The sequence below is a fragment of the Lipophrys pholis genome (genome assembly GCF_963383615.2).
Source record: "Lipophrys pholis genome assembly, chromosome: 8".
NCBI classification, from domain to species: domain Eukaryota; kingdom Metazoa; phylum Chordata; class Actinopteri; order Blenniiformes; family Blenniidae; genus Lipophrys; species Lipophrys pholis.
The window spans coordinates 3,327,939-3,351,216 of record NC_137630.1 but is presented as its reverse complement, the minus strand read 5'-3'; the positions used below and the strand labels follow the sequence as shown (position 1 = coordinate 3,351,216).

Sequence of the window (23,278 nt, the reverse complement as noted above, 5' to 3'; positions counted from 1 at the left end):
AAGTACTGCCCGGCAGTTATTCTTCATTTCATTTATTGTTTATTTCATTCATTTAAAACAACAAAAAAACAAGCAAAATATATACATTTCAAACTAATATTTTGAATGAAATGGTGGCAGAAAGAAGTAAAAACGTATCATGTCTGCCCCCTATCAACACAAAATCACTGACAGTTGTCGTCTAGTAGTAAAGTTCAACCAGCTGTTCCACAGACATTTTCACACTAAACAACACTGTCGGATCTGTTTAGTGAGTCAGCATGTTTCATATCAAACGGCACAACATTGTTGGCATTAATGGAATCAATTGAATAAATTACAAATGATAGAGGTCAGTGGTTCTCAACCTTTCTGGGGTCCTGGACCCCCGGCATATTTAAGATCAACCCTGAGGACCCCCCGCCCCCACCCCCACCCCTGTACATGTCATAGGACAGGAGTCCTCTATTGTTTCAGTCGCAGGTTTTTGCACTTTGTCATTAAAAGTTGTTTTAATTGGAGATGTTTTAGCTGATGTTTCCATTATTACTATTATCATTATTATTATTATTATCATTATTATTATTATTATTATTATTATTATTATTATTATTATTATTATTATTATTATTGTTATTATTATTATTATTCTAGTAGTAGTAGTCAAGGTGGTTTTAATAATAATTTATGCCTGGGATTTTCAAAACTTGTGTTGAGGGTCACTTGAAATAGCACTCTTGAAAAAAAAAAGTGTAAAACCAAACTATCTATATATTTACACACTGAGAGAGACAGAGACAGAAATACAGTGAGAGATATACAGTTCCTAAATCCTCCACTCTTCTTGTCGCAGTATTATCCCACAGCGGCAGCTGCTTAAAGGTGCGTTTACACATCAGCACCATGAGTTCCTGAGTTCATTCCTGACATTCTTAATGTGACCTCATGCATCTGAAGATGGTTCAGACATTCCTCATATTCCTGGAACATCTTTTTAGCTCCAATGAATCTTCAAGAATATCAAGAATCACCTGTATTGGTGAAGTTAGTAACTGAGCGTGTGGATTAGTAGTGATGTGTGTTGATGTGTTCTACAGAGTGACAGCATTCGCTCCCTGCAGCATCCTCCTCTCTCATCAACTCCATGGAGTTTCTCTGAATGCTGAGCGATCTGGAGTGTGTCAACTGTTCAGTAGCTGCTGGTAGAAGAACTGGGGGGGGTGGAGCCATGGGGGGGTGGAGTCATATGTTTTTAAACTCAGTTGTGGATCTGACCTGTTTTACGCCCTGGGTGAACACCCGCCTCCACCAGACGCACCTGAGAAGGTGATTCTCATTTCCTCTGGTTCTCGGTGTGTCCTAGCGGCTGGACACGTCTCTCATAATCCACAACTGAATATAACAAATTCTCCCGATTCTCCACATTTCAGACAGATTAATGGTTGAGAATCACTGCTCCAGATCACAAACTGTACAAAATTGTAATATTCAACCTAAAAAAGCTTTTGGTACGATCAGCCATAACATAATAATCAACAAACTGGAACGGCATGGAATCAGGGGAACAGTTTTACACTGGCTGAAATGTTATATAGAGGACAGGAGACAGTGTGTGAAGCTGGGAATGTTGAGTTCCTCATGACTGGACCTTGCTTGTGGCGCCCCCCAGGGGTCAGTACTGGGTCCAAAACTTTTCATCCTTTACTCAAATGACGTCTGCAAAGTTTCTAACATTATAAATTTGGTTTTATATGCAAACAACAGAAGTATATTTTGCTCAGTGAGGCTCAGGAGTTACAGGATCTACTAAAAACAACAGCAGCAGAAATAGGTCAATTAAAGAATTGGCTTAGCAGGAATAGATTATTTCGGTCTCAACAAACCTAAACTTGGGAATTAAGGAATACTGTATTCATTTAATAATACAGATAGATGGGCTTGACATCTTAAGATCTGGAAAACAAATTTTCTCTAGATAAAAGAAATAAACGGGAAATCTCAAGTTAAACACGGATAAAACAAACTGTCACGAAGCAAATACTCAGTAAGGCAAAATACTTTCTGGACCACAGTTCACTCCACATTCTCTACTCTTCACTCATATCACAATATTTCAATTATTGTGCAGAGATTTGCTCTGACCGATTTATGACGCTTTAAATTAAATGAAAAACAACCTCAATATATACACGAGGCAGTGTACAGGTATGGCGTTACACGTTGCAAGTAATTCCAAAAATAGTTTTGTTCTACCTGAGAGACAGGTTCTTATATTGAGATTTTATATCAACATGTTGTGAAAAGTGAGCAGGACTTCTTTTGTCCCCAAACACAAATGTGAGCACATGCACGCCTCATATTGTTGAAGAGTAGCAGCTTCAAGCAGACTGTGGGACTGTGAGTTTCACCTGAGCCGGATCATGCAGGAGGAAACATCTGGCTCCACGTTCAACACAGAAAGTCCAGCAGTTCTGCAGACGCCATCAACATCGGGAGGTTTTCTTTGTTGCAGTTCTTTTTCTGAACGGCACATTGTGAAATGGAAACGCTGTGATAAGTTCATTTTGATGTTGCTTTGCAGGAATGATAGTTAAAAGTTGTAATGTTTTACTTTACCATTCATTTAAATGTTTTGTTGTTTATGTGCCAATGTGGTAGCGTGTTTTTATTAAAAAGGTTGCAGACAACGCCACCTGGAGAATTTCGCCCGAGGAGATAGTTTAAAAAAACAATAAAAAACAACCAATTAAAGGACTCGCAGCTCCGTTCACAAATCAGGGCTGGAGATGTGATTTCCCACACTACATACTTTATTTTAAATAAATTGAAAAGGGGTACTGCAATCATTGAAACTAGGGCACCCATTAAAAAGATACTGTGAACAGGCGGGTTTAACTGTTGCTGGGAAGAAACAAGAAGGAGTCACTGTACAGGAAGCAGAGGGTTGGTCTTACCGAGGCCGCCAGCAGAAAAAGCAGGGACGTCGGAATTGTCCCTCCTGTCTCCTTCTCTATCGACTTTCCTCAACCCCGGAAGTGTTTCAGTGGCGGCCATGATAAGGACTGCCATAAGGACGATTCTCAATAAGCAAAGGAAAGGAGGCTGGTTGCTTCCTTTAGAACCTCCTTTAGCCTAGGAACCACTGATGCTTCCTTTAGAACCTCCTTTAGCCTAGGAACCACTGATGGTTCCTTTACCAAAGGAGACCAGCTCATGTTCCCCCACAATTCCTTGCGACAACAACATTTAAAAGCACCCACTCATCTGAGCGTTCAAGGAAACTCAGGATGACAGAAAAAGGAGCAGATCATGTAAGTTACCAAAGCAATAATCTGCATTGAACAACTTTAAATCATCTAAAACCCAAATGCGCTTTTTGTAGTTCATTTTCAGAAACTTGTAGTTCTTTCCCCACCATGGTGGACGTCACTGACTTGTGCTGCCGCCGGATTATTATGACATCACTAAGTGAAAGTACTGTCCGACCACACCAACGTGATCACCTTTCCTAACTCCTTTAGGAAGTCTCCTAACACCTTTTACTAACTCCTTTAGGAAGTCTCCTAACACCTTTCCTTAACTCCTTTAGGAAGCCTCCTTACACCTTTCCTTAACTTCTTTCGGAAGCCCTCTAACACCTTTTACTAACTCCTTTAGGAAGCCTCCTAACACCTTTCCTTAACTCCTTTAGGAAGCCTCCTAACACCTTTCACTAACTCCTTTAGGAAGTCTCCTAACACCTTTCCTTAATTCCTTTAGGAAGCCCTCTAACACCTTTCACTATCTCCTTTAGGAAGCCTCCTAACACCTTTCACTAACTCCTTTAGGAAGCCTCCTAACACCTTTCACTAACTCCTTTAGGAAGCCTCCTAACACCTTTCACTAACTCCTTTGAGAAGCCTCCTAACACTTTTCACTAACTCCTTTAGGAAGCCTCCTAACACCTTTCACTAACTCCTTTAGGAAGTCTCCTAACACCTTTCCTTAACTCCTTTAGGAAGCCTCCTAACACCTTTTACTAACTCCTTTAGGAAGTCTCCTAACACCTTTCCTTAACTCCTTTAGGAAGCCTCCTAACACCTTTCAATAACTCCTTTAGGAAGTCTCCTAACACCTTTCACTAACTCCTTTAGGAAGTCTCCTAACACCTTTCCTTAACTCCTTTAGGAAGCCTCCTAACACCTTTACTAACTCCTTTAGGAAGTCTCCTAACACCTTTCACTAACTCCTTTAGGAAGCCTCCTAACACCTTTCCTTAATTCCTTTAGGAAGCCCTCTAACACCTTTCACTATCTCCTTTAGGAAGCCTCCTAACACCTTTCACTAACTCCTTTAGGAAGCCTCCTAACACCTTTCACTAACTCCTTTGGGAAGCCTCCTAACACCTTTCACTAACTCCTTTAGGAAGCCTCCTAACACCTTTCACTAACTCCTTTGAGAAGCCTCCTAACACCTTTCACTAACTCCTTTAGGAAGCCTCCTAACACCTTTTACTAACTCCTTTAGGAAGTCTCCTAACACCTTTCCTTAACTCCTTTAGGAAGCCTCCTAACACCTTTCCTTAACCCCGTGACGTCATCCACAGGGTTAAGGTAAAGTCCATAGATAAGGAGATAGGAGGGACAATTCGGACATACCCCAGGTCTGAGGGGAGTGGCGGCCAGCTTTAATTGGCTGCACACTGCGGCGTTGAGCCTGAAAAATAAGTTTCAGATTAAGTCCAGCTCCATCTGGCCATTGTTTTATACAGAGTCCACACTTACAGACAGTGAGCCGGAGTGGGAGGAGTCAGGAGCCGCCATGATAGGCGCTCACAGCTGCACAAAGAGCTGGATGAAAACAAAACTAATGATGGCGCTCAAACTTATTTTACAAAGGGAGCAGCTGCAGGAGAAGAAGGGAGTCTACCTCAGAGACAATGACAAGCTCGAGCCGAGGCAGACAGGAGCGGAGAGTATGGCGTCATCTTAGTGCCAAAAACCGAAGCGCATAAAAACTGTAATCACACACAGTTAGACCACTTCTTCTTCTTCTTCTTCTTCTTCTTCTTCTTCTTCTTCTTCTTCTTCTTCTTCTTCTTCTTCTTCTTCTTCTTCTTCTCTTGCGTTTTGGGCAGGCTGGATGCCATCTAGCACATTGCTGCCTTTCCACTTGTATTTCTTTGCTGTATCCATCATGTAGGATCCAAGAGCGCCTCAGATCCTGAGGTTCAGATTGGTACCGCAAATAAATTCCCCCAGTGCCGCCGCTACTTCATTCCTCTGTAGTTCAGGACTCAGGATTGTCTTCATTGAAAAGGTGGTTAAGCCAATTTCCCCAAGTCTTTTGAAGAGACGGATTCTTTCATGCTTCTACATAACTCAGTCCATCAGAATGTGCTGAACAGTCTCATTAACTTCCTCACTCACACAGACCATTTGTTCTTTTTCCAATTACAGCCAGATCCAGGGCCAGACCAGAGTGTCCTAATCTTAATCTGGAGAATGGGATCTGTTGATACCTGCCCTTTCTCCAACAGGAGTCCCCACCTTTAACACTTTGCTGAATTGAGTAGTAATGTCTCCCCCTCGTCTCTGTGTCCCACTCCCTCTGCCAGATTTGGTATATCTTGTTTCCCACGATGCTGTAGTACTCTGAAGACCCGATAGATGTGATTACATTGACTGATTCATGATTCAGCGCCTTTTTAGCAGTTGCATCTGCCGCCTCATCGCCTGTGATTCCCACGTGAGCAGGGACCCGCATAAACACCACAGATAAGCCTTTAGACTCAGCTCTCTTAAGTGCAGACAGAATCTCAAATATTAGGTCAGATCGCACACGTGGCCTTCCTGTCTGCAGGGCCATTGGACCAGCTACTGAATCTGAGCATATTAACGCCCGCTGAGCACCAATGTTGCACACCCATTCTAATGCACAGAACAATGCTATAACTTCTGTCTTCAGTTTTACAATAATTTCTAGGTAAACAAAGCTTCTACCAATAGTGCTTTTAGCTTCAGACATCTTAGTTGCTCCAATAATAGACTATTGAGTATATTTGCAATAGCAATGTGAGTATCGGATCGGGAAAGTATCGGTATCGGCCGATACTCAGTTCTGAAAAATCGGATTGGTATCGGGGGCCAAAAAGTGTGATCGGGACATCCCTACTAAAAACTTAAAAATAGGATGAGTTAAGTGTTGGTAATTGGTCGATCATGAATGAAGATGTGTTGGACTGTCTACTGATCTGATGTGAGACGTTAAAGATGGACCAGAAGAAAGACGGATGTTGAAGACGCCACCGACCAACATCAACTGAAGTACAACGGCTCAGGAGGAAATGATTTACTACTTTGTGCTGTGGATCCTGAAGTGAAAGAACAATGACTCTCAGCGAGACCTTTGTGAAGCTCTGGAAGAAGACGTCTTTGAAGTGCACAGAAACTGGGAAGCAAAAGTGACGTCCTCAAGCGTCTTGTGAACAGCGCCCCCTCGGATTTACAGGATCAATTTGACAATAAAGATTGTGATATGTTTGATTAAAAATATATAACCAATGTGATGATGATGATTACGGATGCACCGATACCACTTTTTTCCAAAACGAGTACTGTATGAGTACTTGCATTTCAGTACTCACCAATACTGATACCGAGTACTTAAATTTACTTAAAACTATAATTTTTTTATGACACTGCCACTTATACTGCAAGAAAACATTGCGTGCGTGGCCCTTTAACAGACGCGCTGCTAGCTTGACCAGTGTGCGTGAGAGAGAGAGCGTGCTATGAAGCAGGTCTACATGAAGCTGTACATAAAACTAACTGGCAAATAAATACAACAAGTGTTCATCTCAGAAACTGAGTTCTATGTCTTGCTTAACATCAGGTGAGGGAGTTATCTGCTCCTCATTGGCCGCCGGATTGTGGCCTCCTTACCGTGCCTTACAGCGACGTGCCGTAAACCGCGCTGTTCTGGCTTCAGTGTCTCTTCCTACATAACAAGGATACGGACTCTAGTAGCCGATTAACCTTTTATTTATGTATGTACACACCGAACATACACTGAGGAGCTGTGGTCTGCTGCAGGATAACGCAACACACACACACTACAATACCCACAATGCCTTGTGTGTCCGTCCGTCTTTGACCGCCCCAGTAGGTCAAAATACACAACACCGGCGCTGCTGTAAACTGGTATCAGGTGTCGTAGTATCAGTGGCACTTTAAAGAGTATGAGTATGAGTATGAGTATGAGTATTCATGCCTGGTATCGGACCGATACCCGATACTGGTATCGGTATTGGTGCATCCCTAATGATGATGCAAAAGGGGGTGGTAATGTTAAGGGGATGTACTGCTTGCTTGTTACTTTGTGTGTAATTGTTTTAGCTGTTTGTGTTGAAACATAGCATGAGCCAAAAGGGGGAATGCTGAATTATTTTATATTGAATTCTTCTATGTCGTCTGCCATTTTAGCGTCACTGTTAGAGACAATAGGACTGAATCCTCCCATGTGTTTTCCCTCCATTTTGTACCATGTTGGTTTCACTGATACTCAGACAATAGCCTGTTGACATGTAAACAAGGACCTAGTGCATTCTGGGAAACAGGAACCAGCCTAAGAATGGATGAGTCAAGGACAGGAAGTGGTCACAGGAGGCGGTTCACAGAGATAGAAGGAGGACCGCCTCTCTGATTCCAAAGTCAATGTTTGGGTAGAATCTCTCTCTCTTCCATCCTTAAGTTGGGGGGGGGGGGGGGCACAGCCGTCCTGTGCAGCCGACCATGTGGTGAGAATGTCTTTGTTTAATAAATAATTGTGTTAATTCGTAACTCTCTCAGATCTGCCGTTTCCATAGTCAGCCACAGTTGTGGAATCTAGAGAATCTAGATAAAGTTATATCCAACAGTAAATAGTTTAAGCAGAAATGTCAACAATTAACTACATCGCAAACCACTCAGAAAAACTGCTTCTCCCTCGTTCTCCACAACAAAATGGCTTGAGTCTTAAAGCATAATGATTCTGTCATCACAGGACTGTACGCTTACTAGCAAGCTAAATATTTCAGTAGAACATAGACAAATTTAGTAGCACACACAGGTGCACGTTTTAATATGTTTATATTGGTGATTTGATTGTGGTAAAGAATGCCTTTACTGGTTGTCTGGCAATTGAACTGCTTCTTTCTGACATTATTCACTTTTGAACATCAGATGTTTAAAATGCAAAAATGATAGGTTTTAACATTTTATAATTATACTTCTTAATGTTATGCCTCTTACTAAAACCTGAAGTAAGTAATAGATAGTAAAATAGACTTACTCAGTTTGAAACTCAATACAGCAATTTTGGACAATGAAAATAAAGTCTAATGATTTGTTCTTTTCCAATAACATATGGTTCAGTGCAAAGGTCTGGCCATCAAAAATAAATCAAAGTGATACCTCCCACATCTAATAGAGAAGCTTAGTGCCTCACGGACACTCCTGCACTTTACAGCCCTGCATTCAATAACGATATATGCTTATATGTGCTGATAAAACTCAAGTAGGCATATACAGGCTTGTAATAATGGATGTATTTTGAGTAAGCCCTCCCTCTGAAGCCCTCGTAGTATGTGCGTGCGTGTGACCCCCCCCCCCCCCCCCTTCCTGAATTCTATTCTATTCTATTCTATTCTATTCTATTCTATTCTTTGTGTGTGCAGAACCCCAGCAGCCCTATATAAGACTCAGATCATCCATTCATTGATGTGGAGTTTAGTGTCTTTCCAAGGACACATGGACTTGTGGAGATGATGACTGAACCTTCGAAGTCAAACAGCACTCTCTACCAGCTGAGCCCAAATCTCAGAGTCCTCCTCTAATGAACCCAAATCACACACACTGGACAGGACACCAGCTTCATGTGTGACACATTCAGAGAATATCCAAGATGATTTATTTGGTGATATCTGCTAATCTGACATGGAATGATCTTGACACACAACACGTTATTAAAACATTTTTATTGTTTGTTTCTTTTTCCCTGTAGAGACTTCAGGCCCCGTTTACACGACAACAAATTAGAGTGTATCTGCAAAACTTCACTTTAGAGGGGTCCGTTTACACAACACCAGTGTGTTGATCAACTGTATCTGCAAAGTTTTTAATCCGGCTCCCAAGGTGGAAAGATTCTTTCACTGCCTCCTGCAGAGACTGATGGAGGCTACAGAGCCTGTTACTGCTCATCTCCCCCCCCTCCCTCCTGCTCATCCAGTTGTAAACAAACATGGCGACCCGTACTGTAGTGGTACGACCCGTAGTGGTACGACCCGTAGTGGTACGACCCGTAGTGGTACGACCCGTAGTGGTACGACCCGTAGTGGTACGACCCGTAGTGGTACGACCCGTAGTGGTACGACCCGTAGTGGTACGACTCGCGTTCTATATTCTAGTTTTATCCTCCAGATCAGTAGTTTAATAGTTGAGACTCTCCCTGATATCATCCGATGTGTCATCAGTCCATGCGGATGTCAGGTTCTCTCCATTTTCTTCATGTTTATAGTGTTTTGTTCTCTCCACACCTCTGTGTAGTTTCATTACAAAATCAAGCAACAGCACCCTCCAGTGGCCCGGCAGACTAACTACACCGTTGTCTCTGTGTCTGCTGCTGCTGTGTAAACGCACTTCTTTTATTCAGCGGATTAGGTGTTGTCACGTGAAACGTTGTCGTGTAAACAGGGCCTGACAAGCACACAAACAGCAGGTGAGCTGTCAGATAAATTGATTCCTCTGAGTGGATGTATAAATAGTCTGCCTTTAGAGGATTACAGAGAAAGCAATAGCCTCTCACCTGGATCAACATGAGTGACTCCACACACACACACACACACACCCACACACACACACACACACACACACACACACACACACACACACACACACACACACACACGCACACACAGTTTCAGAAAGCTTTGCATGTATGAAATTATTCAAAGTAACTCAAAAGTTCTCACACACCAAATACATATTGAAACACTACTGTTGAATGAAATACACTTACCTTTATTAACTATAGAGCTTAACACCATGTTATGATTGTTATGAATTGATTTAGAACAGCTGAAGCCAATAATCCCCATTAAAAGTGTGTGTGTGTGTGTGTGTGTGTGTGTGTGTGTGTGTGTGTGTGTGTGTGTGTGTGTGTGTGTGTGTGTGTGTGTGTGTGTGTGTGGATAAGTAGCAGTATAATTGCTGTGTTTTCTGGGGCATCAGCATTGTGATATGGGGCCTCTTCTGGACTCAAGGAGCCTGCTGAGATCCACTTAGCACTGACGTCACTAAGCTGCTTACGCTGGCAGGTGAATGAGCAGAGAAACTTAAGTAGGATGTGTTTACACTCCGGTTGGACTAGATCAACATGCAGACAGCATCATGACGACATGTTTTTGTTGAGGAAATCTGACCTGATTATCACAAGCCATCAGTTTTTGCATTGTTTTGGGGACGAGTGGAGACTGAGAGCCTGATGGAGTCCAGTGGAAAGGTAACTCCTTCTTCAGTCATGATAGAAGTGATCGGATGTAGGAAAGAAACTGTCCCATATGGAAGTAAAGCTCTGTTTGTTCTGTCAACATGATGTGGATGGATTAGCTATGAAAACACTCAACACATGATTGACTGGTGTGTTTGGGGAACATTCACCACCAGAAGCATTTTCAGTTCAGAGGTTTCTCTTCTGTTTGTCTTACGTTATGATTTGTGCCTTTTTCATTGTGGTTGCTCAGCAGACTGTAACCTGCAGCTGTAGAGCCACACGTGGCTCTTTAGCTCCTGTGTAGTGGATCCATGAAGATTTGACAAAGTTATATGTAAATAAGCATTTCTATCTAATTAAGGCCCGAGCACTGTGATTGCAAGGACTCCATTGTCTCCAAAGGAATTATTATTATTATTATATTGGCCGGGATGAACGGCCTTTTTGGCGGCCTGAACATGTTTGGAAACACACCAAATATAGCAGTAAAACCAGGCCTGGCAAAAATGTACATATTTCATTAGATTCAGATACGGGTGGGGCAAAAAGGCTCCATGGCGCCACCTAGATATGTTATATGTTGAAATTGATAGAAATCCATGCCTTGTCCGCGGATGATGAAATTTGGTCGGCATGTAGAACATGCCAAGATAAGCAGATTTGCATTTTGTGACATTTTTGTCAGATCAACAGGAAAGCCACTATTTTGAGTTGAATTTCCTTTTTGAGTGCAACCTGACAGAGTCTCTGTGGTCCCAGATAACGCCCCAGCTGATGCTGGCTGTGGGAACGGCGGTGATCGGATCTCTTCAGTTTGGGTACAACACTGGTGTCATCAATGCTCCTCAAAGGGTGAGTCTTTCGTTCAGTTTCTACATATAAAAGTGAGACAACTATGATAAAAAGATGAATCAGGTTAGAGGCGGACCTGGTCATCGGAAGTTTGCAGGTTTGATACCCACTGTGGACAGGTGACCACCGTGGATCCCTGAGCAAGACCCTTGACCCTCATCAGCTCCTGGAGCGCCATAATGTGGCTGCACCTCACCACCCTAGAAATAGGGTTAGTCAATGCGGAAAAGGAATTTCCCCAAAGAGATTAATGAAGCATGATTAGTATTAGTATAATATAAGAATTGGTGACAGTGACAATCATGTGTAACACTCGGACAACATTTCTGTAAAAATCTCATAAATAGTTTGGTATGGCTGTGAAGGAACAGAAAATTTCATGTGTGAGAGAGGATGTGGCAGATTATCTCTAATCTAAGAGCCAAATTAGTGATATGTTGATTATAATTTAAAATAATTGACATAACATCACCTTGTCTTCGCCCAGTGTAAACTAGGATCGGCTCCAGTGCCCCGCAACCCTGAACAGGATTAAGCTGCATAGAAGATGGATGGATGGATGGATGGATGGATGGATAGATGGATGGATGGATGGATGGATGGATGGATGGATGGATGGATGGATGGATGGATGGATGGATGGATGGAGCCGATGTTCCAGAAGTTGGTCAGAGGTCCCTGGCTGTAGTTTTGCATGGCTGAAGTTGAATGACATCGTCGTGGTCTGGGGTGGTCACATCAAAACCACAGAGGAAAGAGACCTCTGACCAACAGTTGCTCTGGAGAACCTGATTCATCGAACCAGGATAGCCCGCTGCTGTTCCTCGACACTCCCCTCATCTCCGGGGTTTCAGTCGGCTTCTACCAAGCAGCCCTAACGTTTCATAATTTGGTTCATCCACCTTCCTCGATGACGTTACTGTCAGACTTGCCTTGCTTCCTCGGCTCAACCTGAATATCCATGACGACCAAACTGAAAACCCCTACGGGTGTAAGGTGAATCATCCGAGCCAAAGGGAGCCCCCGTGGCTCCAGTCCCTGGACTATGTCTTTGCAAACCACTTTCACCGTTTAGTGAAGAAACTCTTCACACAGCACCTCCTTTTTTCCATAAAGGTTAAACAGTTCCGTGCATAGTATCAGGTTTAACTAATCATCTCATGTAATGCCTAGTTGTTACCTGGGGTCTCATTTATAAAGGCTGCTTCCACACAAAACAGGTCCTGAAAGATGCGTGCGCCACTTCCCACGCAAAGTTTGTGATCTAAAAAAATTAACTTTGCGGGAAGATGCGTACCGGTACGCCAATTTTGAACCTTGCACATGCACATTTAGGAGACGCAAAACCTGGTGGCGCTTATTGTGAGGTGGAGGAATGAAGCCAGATTCATCTCATACCTTTAATGTCTTCATATATGAGACTTATTGATCCACGTGATCATAAACAGCCAAGCTGCAGTGTTCTAGATGTTTCTTTAGTGAGACGTTACTGCTGAATCAGCAGCACGATGATCACATGTCAAACATTCATCTTCAAATGATACAGAGCGATGGATGGAACTGATTGATTATCAGTTGTGACAAAGTGTGTAACAATCAGCCCCATTGCAGAGAAAGCATTCAGATAGTGCGGTGACAGCCGTGCGTAAAGCTGCAGTGTGGATGCCATGGTCATGCGCTCAGGACGGGCTGGTGTGGAGCGCACTGGTGGTGGAGACAGACGACCTCCTCGTCACCCACCGCTCCCAACTCTAATTACTGAAGACACAACACACAAAGTCCACTGAGCCTTTTTACAAGTCACTGTTCAAATATTTGATTTATACATTTAATAAACAGATAATACGCTGTGGTCTCCACCAAAATGTCTCCTTCCCTCTCCGACACTCGCCACACGCTGGCCGTCACAACCATGGGGCCTGTTTTGGTGTCCAGCGGTGGGCTGGGGTGCTGCCCCCGTGATGTCACTCTCCTCTGACCTCCACCTTCAGATCAGACTCTTCTTCTCCACCTCTGCCTTCACTGATCTCTCTCTGGCTCTCATACTATATACAGTGGTGACAAAGTACAGCCGATCGCTTGTTTTTTTTAATTTAATTTTATATGTGATTATATGTGATCACCAAAAAAGATCATTTCCTGACCTCCACCTCCTCCATGACTGTTTCGCTCTCAGTAAAATTTTATTTTTGCGTATGCCATTTTCAGCTTTTGGGCGCACGTACGAGTTTAGTAGAATTCCTACGCAAGGTTATATAAGTGAGGCCCCAGATCCTTAATGTCTTTGAAGGAGTTGGTTGTTGTCCAGCTCTGAGACGCTGGTGGCTTCTGTGGCGGCTTCCACCTCCGTGCTCACTCTGGTTGGCTGCGTTCTGTAGGCTGGCAAGAAGACAAAGCTGAAGTTGATGAATCAGGAGAGTCTTTGCAGCTTCCTGGTTGTTCCCTGGTCCAGACCGGAGGAGCAGGTTGCTCAGTCTGTGAAGGCTTTTCCTGCTTGTTGAGGGAAAAGCACAAAAAAGGTTCCGTGAGCTGTCGTTTCCCAGGTCTCGTCCCGGGGACACTGATACGTCTTCCCTGGTTGGTGAGAGATCAGACGCTGGGTCCTGGTCTCTGGTTCCGGGGCAGCTCTGACCCTCGTGGTCAGAAGAGGAGTGGAGGCCTTCAGTTGCAGGCCTCCACTGTTAGCAGGATGCTAACAGCTAGGATCAGTGTTGCCACGTTGACCTTGAAAAAGTAATCCGATTGTTGATTACTAGTTATACTCCTTTAAAACGTAACTTAGTTACTTTACTGATTACTTGTTTTAAAGTAACTAAGTTAGATCACAAGTAACATTTTAGTTACTTTCAGCAGCTGCCACAACACAACACCCCCCACGGTCTCAACATAAAAATGTTAACTGGTTTGACCAATAACTCAGTTCTGATCACTGCCTGAGCTCAAGCACTCTGCTTATAACCATTATAACCTTTGACCTTCAGTCTTTGTTGTATTTATATTTGAATCACGGTTGATGGTAGGGGCCAGAGGTGCTGATCACAGGGAATATGTTTGCATTCAAATGGAAGACGTGAATTGGAGACATGTGCATATAGTGGTGGACAAACCTGTTATTATAACCGTTATTGTTTATTTTTGTTTATATTTCGGTTATGTATTAATTTGTAATTATTATGATTGCTTCTAATATTTTTATTATTGCTGTATACAGCAAATAAACTACCTTGATCATGGTGAATATAAAAGATTTTAAATATATATAGTTTATTCATTTATTGAAGTAATTAATTTCCATATTAGTTCTCTTTCATTGAGGTTGAGTGTTGAAGACTGGTGACACAAGCACAAAATTGTGAACAACTTCAAATCTGCTTTTTTTTTCAAATAGAAAGTTCAGCAACATAAAAACCAGATCAACTTTTCTTTTCCCATATTAGTATTTGGCATTCCAAATCACCCACAAATATGAGGTCCTCTCGTCAGAGAACTTTACACATCATGCTGCCACGTATACTTTATCAAACAACGGACTCAGTCTATGTCTCCAACTTAGAAATGATAAATGTCTACATGAGTGGAAGAACTCTACCCATCCAACATAGAAATGATTGATTTCTACATGAGTGGATACCCGCTTCACTGCATCACTTCAAAAATGAATCCACAATTAATTTTAAGGCGCAATTCACAACTCAATCCCAATGAAGGTTGAAGGGATTAAAAACAAGGAGAATAAATGAGGTAAAAGCTTTATTAAGATCAAGGTTATAAAATCAGTAAAGTTCATTGTTTATTTGAACACCTGTGCAAATGATAATGTTTTATGATAATGTTCCTGATTTAAAAGAAAAGACTGTCTAATAAGATGTGTCCGTTGTTGTATGTGGAATTTGTCGCGTGCTGGAAAAGTTCAAAAGTTTCATGGACGTTCATAAGTTCCACCCTGCCATCTTCTGTATGAGAAAAATGAATAATAAAATCACCCATTACCACAACAGAGTCATAATCAATACATCCATCAGAGTCATGAAAGAAGTCTGCATTGTATTTAGCTGGTCTGTAGATGATTACTAATATTACCTGACAGGAAGAGTTCACCTGAAGAGCAACATGTTCAAAAGAGTCAAACTTTCCATACGACAGCTGTTTGCATTGACGTGTATCATTATTCACAGAAGCTCCTCCACCCCCTTTCTCCAACACTCTGACCTCGCTGATAAAACTGAAGGGTGGAGGAGCTCTTAAGGGTGGAGGAGCTGATTCAATGAGAGCTGCTGCACTGTTGTTTTCATTTAAAGTTTCTGTTAAAAACTACTAATTATAAATCTATTTTTTCCTCAGTAATGAGATGTAGTGCATCATGAATATCACTGGGTCCGTTCTGAGGCTGACACACAACTGCTCTCTAACTGTATTTCTGTTTTTACCGATAGACTTCTGACCACGCTGCCGGCTCGTTGAAATCACCTTTATGTTCAGTCCTGGTTCTTTGAAAAGTTGTTGAGTCTGTGTTGTGGCTTTATGTTTCAGACCATTGAGAGCTTTTACAACGAGACGTGGAGCAGCAGGTTCTCAGAGTCCATCTCCCAGCCCACCCTCACAGCTCTGTGGTCTCTGTCTGTGGCCATCTTCTCTGTGGGGGGCATGTTCGGCTCTTTCTCTGTCGCCCTCTTTGTGAACCGCTTCGGCCGGTACAGCTCCTCTAACGGCAAGATTTCTTTAACATTTTCCACGCAGAAACATCAGTAATGCTTCTGCTCCATTATCAAAATAGGAAGAATTCCATGCTCATGGCCAATGTTCTTGCCTTCATCGCCGCTGCGTTCATGGGCTTCTCCAAGCTGGCTGGCTCCTTTGAGATGCTCATCGTTGGACGTTTCGTCATCGGCCTCTACTCGGGCCTCTCCACTGGCTTTGTGCCCATGTATGTTGAGGAGATCTCACCGACCTCTCTCCGGGGAGCGTTAGGCACGCTACACCAACTTGGTGTGGTTATTGGTATCCTCATGGCACAGGTGAGATCCTCAGCCTTCGTCATCTTCAGCTCATGTTTTAAATCATCTTCACCCTAACAGGCTTTTAGCAAACAGTGAGATGGAGGTGAACACTTCAACATTAATACACATTAATAACACTTACTCAGTGACTTTATTTCATGTCTAAATATTATATAATGGTCATTTTATCCTGTATTGATTCACTACAAATATTAATATGCTCCAGTCACATCATGATCCCATCATCCCAACATCACAATGCTTCTGCAGACTGTAATTTTCCAGGTTGGGTAAATATAAAAACTTATTCTTAAACTGCTGAGATTTGACACTTTTTGTGAACAACAGTTTAAAGATATGCAGGGTTTGCTTGAGGTTTTATTTGTACTTTTGGAAAGTTTCAATATGTTTATAACTTTCTGCCTCCCTCCTGCCTGGTCATAGATTCATCCCAAAAAGATGATTTTGATGCAGAGCTGTTTTTTTGTACCACTACTGTTCCTGCAGTGCGTTCATGCATGTAAGAGTTTGTTGTGTCTGCGCTGTGCAGATCTTTGGGATCAACTCCATCATGGGAAATGCCTCTCTGTGGCCTCTCCTGTTGGGTTTCACCTTGTTACCGGCGATCCTGCAGTGTGCTCTGCTGCCCGTGTGTCCTGAGAGCCCCCGATACCTTCTGATCAACTGCAACGAGGAAACCAAGGCTCGCAATGGTAACACGCACATGGGGCCGCATGGGGGCCACATGGGGCCACAAGGGGCCACAAGGGGCCACATGGGGGCCACATGGGGGCCACGAGGGGCCACATGGGGCCGCATGGGCCCGCATGGGGGCCACATGGGGCCTAATGGGGGCCACAAGGGGCCACATGGGGGCCACAAGGGGCCGCGTGGGGCCGCATGCCGATGACCAGGCACAATGACATTTGCATTAAAGGGGACATATCATGCTAAATCCACTTTTTTAGCCCTTAAATGCATTTTGGTGTATATTTAGAGTGTTTAGAAGTACAGAAAAGTTCAAAGTAGTCTCTTCAGGTGCTCCGTTGATATCTTTATATTCTGTTTTGGTCATATTTTGCGATCGGTTTCGATTTTTCTATTCTCTATTACGTTTTTTGAACAATGACGTCACAGTATTCTCAGCGGAACTACCAAATTAGGACATCGACGTTTCGAGCAATCCGCCATTTTTGTTTCTCGCTGCGATTTTGTAGTCCAACCGAAGTAACGAGAGGATAAGTCGAAATGTTCGGTTGTTGGATGTAGTAACCCACAAGCTTCGTTACACCGTCTCCCAGCATCAGAACCTTTTCGAAGTGCCTGGTTGAGTTTTATTTTTCACAGAAATGTACCCACATCTGTGGGTAAGGTCATTTTTGTGTGCGCGAAGCACTTTAAGGACGACTGCTTCAGCAACCTCCGCCAGTATAAAGAAGGATTTGCCGAAAGACTTGGTCTGATTGAGCGGTCAGTTCCTTCTATCTATGGAGACGACGAACAGAGCACTTCGGTAAGCTGTATATAACGCTAAAAAGTGTGATGATAAGACGTCCCTGTCATTGTTTTGTTAGCATTAGCAGTTGCACCGTCTTCATATGTTAGCGCTGTGTGCTCGTTTTAGATTATAATGTAACTTCTGTGTTAAATAGTCGTTGTAATACAGGCAGTATTGTAGTAGTGGGCATGGATGGAGAAGTTAGTGTAAATATAGTAACACACCATTGCGTTACATCCATATGAAGACGTTGTTCTGTAGGTGCATCATAGTCATTTTCATCTCGCTCCGCCGGGTCCGACTCTGGCTCCAACATGTATGGCTGGATGGACAAATCTTCCCTTGTTGACATTTTGTAAATAATGTGTGAATATAAAGTTTCTGCGCCGCTAGATAATTGTATCTGTTCTATCAAACTACAAAGATGGCCGAACAGGGTGACGTTGAACCGAGTGTGACCTCTGCAACCTGGAGGAGGCGGGGTATGAAGTGTCTCATTTGCATTTGAAGAGACCGCCCCAAAACGAGTTGCTCTCAGAAGCGCATCAGAAAAGGGGTTGAAAAGGGGCCTGTGGAGCTCTAATAATGAGGAATTCAGACCCAAGCATTGCAGTTTCGCGTTGTATAGACCACAACTGTATGATTTATATGTAAAAAGGAAGGATTTAAAAGCATGATATGTCTCCTTTAAAACATTGAAAGAGCACATATTACCAGAAGGTGGGAAATAAGATGACATGGAAGAGAAATTTTGCTTCGTCCGTTAACCTCACATGCATGTTTATGCCCTATTTGAAGAAACCAGGTTTCTTTAATGAAAATCCATGGATGCATGGGGAGAACATGTAAACACACAGAAAGGCACAGCGATGACTTTGCCACCTTGTTATTATGAGGCAATATGGCAAAATCTGACCTGACCTGACCAGACCTGAGCTGACCTGGCCTGACGCAGTATATGTGCTCATTTCTGTGTGGCAGCTCTGTTTATGTTTTTCACTGACTGTCTGATAGTGTTAATAAAGCTCCGGGGCACTGATGATGTGAGCGAGGACATGGAGGAGATGAGGGGAGAGAGCCAGATGATGATGCGGGAAAAGAAGGTGACCATTCCTGAGTTGTTCAGATCACCTGTCTACCGCCAGCCCATCTTCATCGCCATCATGCTGCAGCTGTCCCAGCAGCTGTCTGGAATCAACGCTGTGAGTGCTTCTGGGAGAGTCCAGGGCCACATGGGCTTCTCCCTCCTGTAAGAGGACGAGTATAAATATCCCGTGGAGTGGAGCTGTTATGACCTTCCTGTCACCTGTAGGTGTTTTACTATTCGACGCGGATCTTTGAGCGAGCAGGCGTGTCCCAGCCTGTCTATGCAACCATTGGAGCCGGAGTGGTCAACACTGCGTTCACTGTGGTTTCTGTACGTGCACACACACACACACACACACACACACACACACACACACACACACACACACACACACACACACACACACACACACACACACACACACACACACACACACACACACACACACACACACTCAAGCATTTACCTTTTTACATCTGTAATTCTGGAACAACTTATCTTCTCTGGTGCAGCTGTTTGTGGTGGAACGTGTCGGCCGGAGACCTCTGCACCTCACTGGTTTAATGGGAATGGCAGTTTCAGCTATTTTTTTAACTGTTGCCATGGCATTGTTGGTGAGTTTATACAGTGGAAACACATCAGACTCACTCCGATGAAAAATCTGAGCCCTCTGATGTGAAGTACTGCTTTGCGGTGTGCCTCTCTCCTCAGGACCAGCACAGCTGGATGTCGTACATCAGCATCATGGCCATCTTCAGCTTCGTGGCCTTTTTTGAAATCGGCCCCGGTCCCATCCCCTGGTTCATTGTGGCTGAGCTCTTCAGTCAGGGGCCGCGACCTGCTGCCATTGCTGTGGCCGGTTTCTCCAACTGGTCGGCCAACTTTTTAGTGGGGATGTGCTTCCAGTATGTCGAGGTAAGGCAGGTTGAATTCATCTTTACTTTGTAAACTTCTAACCCTTGTTACAAAACTTTGTGAATTTTGTAAAACACCAGTGGGAGAGATTATTAACCTGTTAGAAAGCTTTAGGTCTCCTGGTTCAGTCTCTGGATATTACAGCCCACAATAATCAAATTCAGCATAAAAGCACCAAGCTCAAAAAAAGCACTGAAAGAGTTCAACTTTTTTCAATCTATTGTTGTCTAAATTCATTTTGGGGCGGCTGCGGTTCAGTTGGTAGAGTGGTTTTCTCTCAATTGGAAGGTTGCAGGTTTGAGTCCCCATCTCGCCCTGTCAAGTGTCCTTGAGCAAGACACTGAACCTCAAACAGCTTTGAATTGATGTAGGGAGTGCCTCACGTGGCAGCCACCTCCACTGGTGTGTGAGTGCGTGTGTGAATGTGATTAACAGTGTGAAGCACTTTGAGGACTGCTCAATTAGTGTTTTATATATAAGTGAAATCCATTTACCAGTAGATACAGAAATAAATAAATACCTGTTGTATTTATATGGTCGACATCACTCAATAACCAAAATGGATTATGACACTGAGGACAGAGTCACAAAATGTAATCATCAGTACTAATGATTTCTTTTATTTACAAACAGAAACAATTATGAATATATTCATCAGCAATATTCATAAAGTTTTTGTCAGAATATTAAAATATATCTTGTTTGGACTCCATTAAACAACTGTATTTTTTTATAGAGCAAAGAAAGATGAAGTTAAGAAACAGAAGCGACTTCAGACTCTGATCCGATACCAACAAAAATCACTGAGACAACCTGATACCAATACTGCTGGAATACCGATACTGAAGTATAAAAGTCTCTGCCCGTATTCACAAAGTATCCAGAGGCTAAAAGCAGCTCTTTGTGAAGTTACTCTTAAAAAAATCGCAGAATTCTTAGAATTTTAAGATTATTCTCAGAATTTTCCCGTACTAAGATAAAAGTAGTTCACAAAGCATCTTAAGCCCTCAGAGAGCTCTTAAGGTGGAAAACCACTAAAAGTTTCTAAAACAGACAAGATGACGGAACGACAAAGAGAAAGGAAAGATGTTCTCCGTATGTTTAACTACAATGACTTAATGACACGCTACCGGCTCCATCGTGGAGGAATAATGTTTGTCGTCGACGAAGGTGATCACAACACTGCGGTACGTCGCTACAGGGAAGCTGCAGCAGTGTCGTGGTGATGACTACGTCTGTCCCAACCCTCCGTCAGCGGAGTGACCAGTCTGACCGTTACAGCGCTTTAAAAGCCCCACATTGGTGGTAAATCACAGGAATTGGTGACGCTGCGTCGCCTCCACCCTTAATATCAAATACATTAAGTGGTAAAAATAACCAGCGTGGACAGAAATGATAATAATCAAATTAATATAATAATGGGCTTGTGAATGAGGTAAGTTCCATCATTTTTAAGCTGTGTACAAATTAAATAATTTTTCTGAGTTTCATCATCATGACATATAATAATTGTCATGACACATTTTTAATACAGCCCAAGATATTTGATGGGTTAATTTTACTCTCCATTCATTACTCGGAGCACAGAGGCTTTTTTCTTTCTTCCTTTCTCTAAGAACCAATCAGCTTTCAGCAGACTGCATCCTGCATAGCAATGGGGTCGACCACCTCGTCACAGAGATAAAAGTTTCTGTCAACTTCTTGCTCAGAGTTGCTCTTAGACACTTCCTGAATCACTTTGAAGCTCTGATTCCTTGCTCCCCGAGGCGCTTCGTCAATACGAGCACTGATGTGTAACTCTGAGCTTCAGTGATAAGATAAAGGAGTTTATCTTTTAAAATTACAGCTATTAAAAAGAAGCCGAGGTGAACTGAATTTTGTTTCATCATGCCTCATATTCAAATAGTTACACTTTTTAAACTGAGCAGCTTTATTTGAACAATGAAAATAACCTGAATCTTCTTCCTCAGCAACTGTGTGGGCCGTACGTCTTCATCATCTTCACCATCCTCCTGCTTGGCTTCTTCACCTTCACCTACTTCAAGGTGCCAGAGACCCGGGGGCGCACCTTTGATGAGATCTCAGCAAGCTTCCGCCAGTCGGCCGGTCACGGCGCAGACAAGTACTCAGCAGCCGAAGAGTTCAACACGCTGAGAGGGGACGACCCTGACCTGTGAGAGCTGCTGCTCACACTCCCACCCAGCACAGCCTCCAGTCTGACCAATGGCAGGGCCAGGGTTCTGTACAATAAACCTAATTCACACCGTCTAGTTTCTATAGCTGGTAAAGATGACATTTCATTGCTTTTCAAACAAAAAGTGACACATACAGAAAGACTGTAATAATTTAAGATGATCTCCCAAATCTGGTGTAAAGTGTTAGGTGGGGAGAACTGACAGTGTATCACAGACGAGAAATGTGCTTCTTTATAAACTTACACTTTAAACAGCCTCTTTCAATAAAGTGAACTGCTTTGATTTGTACTGTTTCAGTCTGACAGACTTTAGAAAACCCCCCAAAATACAGTTAACAGTTTATTTTTTTATTTATTTCAACATGTTCTCTTGTCAGTTTGGTGTCTCCAGCTCCATTTGTGTATACAGAAGAGTTTTAGATCCACCATGAAGCACAGCAGCTGGGTAAATGTAAATGTGGCAATGAAGACAATGCAGTGTAACAGGAGTAGTTTTATTCACTGTTTGATTATCTTCTTTACTCCTACGGGTAAAAAATCATATTTGCAAACCTGTCTGATCGAGTCCATTTTGTTCCCAATCATTGAATGGCTCCTGGACCCTGAAAGGCAGCGGGTACCCTGAAGAGGTCAACAGCTCAGCATAAGGCACATACAGACAATTATCCACACATTCACACATCTGGCCAATTCATCATGTATTCCTAGTATTTATTATTTGAGAAATGCATGTGTAGCAGCTAATGCTTTGGCAGAGACATTCCCTCAGCTGCTCTTAGTAGTGGACTTTATAAGACATTTACAGTCTTACAACCTTCTTAGATATGGGAATAATATCTGAATCGCTTCTGTTGCACTTTATTTTTTAGAATAGAATAGTTCTTTTGTCATCGTACAGGTACAACGAAATTAAAAGACAACTCTTGTGGTGCACAGTACAACACAAAATAAAATCTATACATACAAAGATAAAAGAAATAGAAATATGTATGAGCGAATAAAAACTGAAACACTGAGGATACACATATAGTGAACATGTATCCCTACACATAATGTTTAAAGTTGTTGAGTGTTCAGTATACGTCTTGCACTCGAGTAAAAAGTGTTCCTGAATCTGGTGGTACAGGCCTGGATGGACCTGTACCTCTTCCCTGAGGGCAACAGTGAGAATAAGTTGTGTCCTGGGTGTGTTTTGTCAGAGGTGATGCTTCTGGCTCTGCCCAGACACCGGGTGTTGTAGAAATGTG

General features: G+C 42.8%; 1 protein-coding gene across 1 annotated transcript; it reads left to right on the top strand.

Annotated features, from left to right (window-relative positions):
* Positions 1 to 10,138: 10,138 nt before the first annotated feature.
* On the top strand, positions 10,139 to 22,995 carry LOC308113536 (solute carrier family 2, facilitated glucose transporter member 1-like). Its single transcript, XM_080469909.1, has 10 exons — positions 10,139 to 10,497; positions 11,248 to 11,340; positions 15,871 to 16,031; positions 16,115 to 16,355; positions 16,888 to 17,050; positions 18,850 to 19,037; positions 19,148 to 19,252; positions 19,435 to 19,536; positions 19,634 to 19,837; positions 21,808 to 22,995. Exons 1-10 carry the CDS (start codon positions 10,480 to 10,482, stop codon positions 22,012 to 22,014), a joined length of 1,482 nt encoding a protein of 493 aa, XP_080326035.1. The 5' UTR covers positions 10,139 to 10,479; the 3' UTR covers positions 22,015 to 22,995.
* The last annotated feature ends 283 nt before the right edge of the window (positions 22,996 to 23,278 follow it).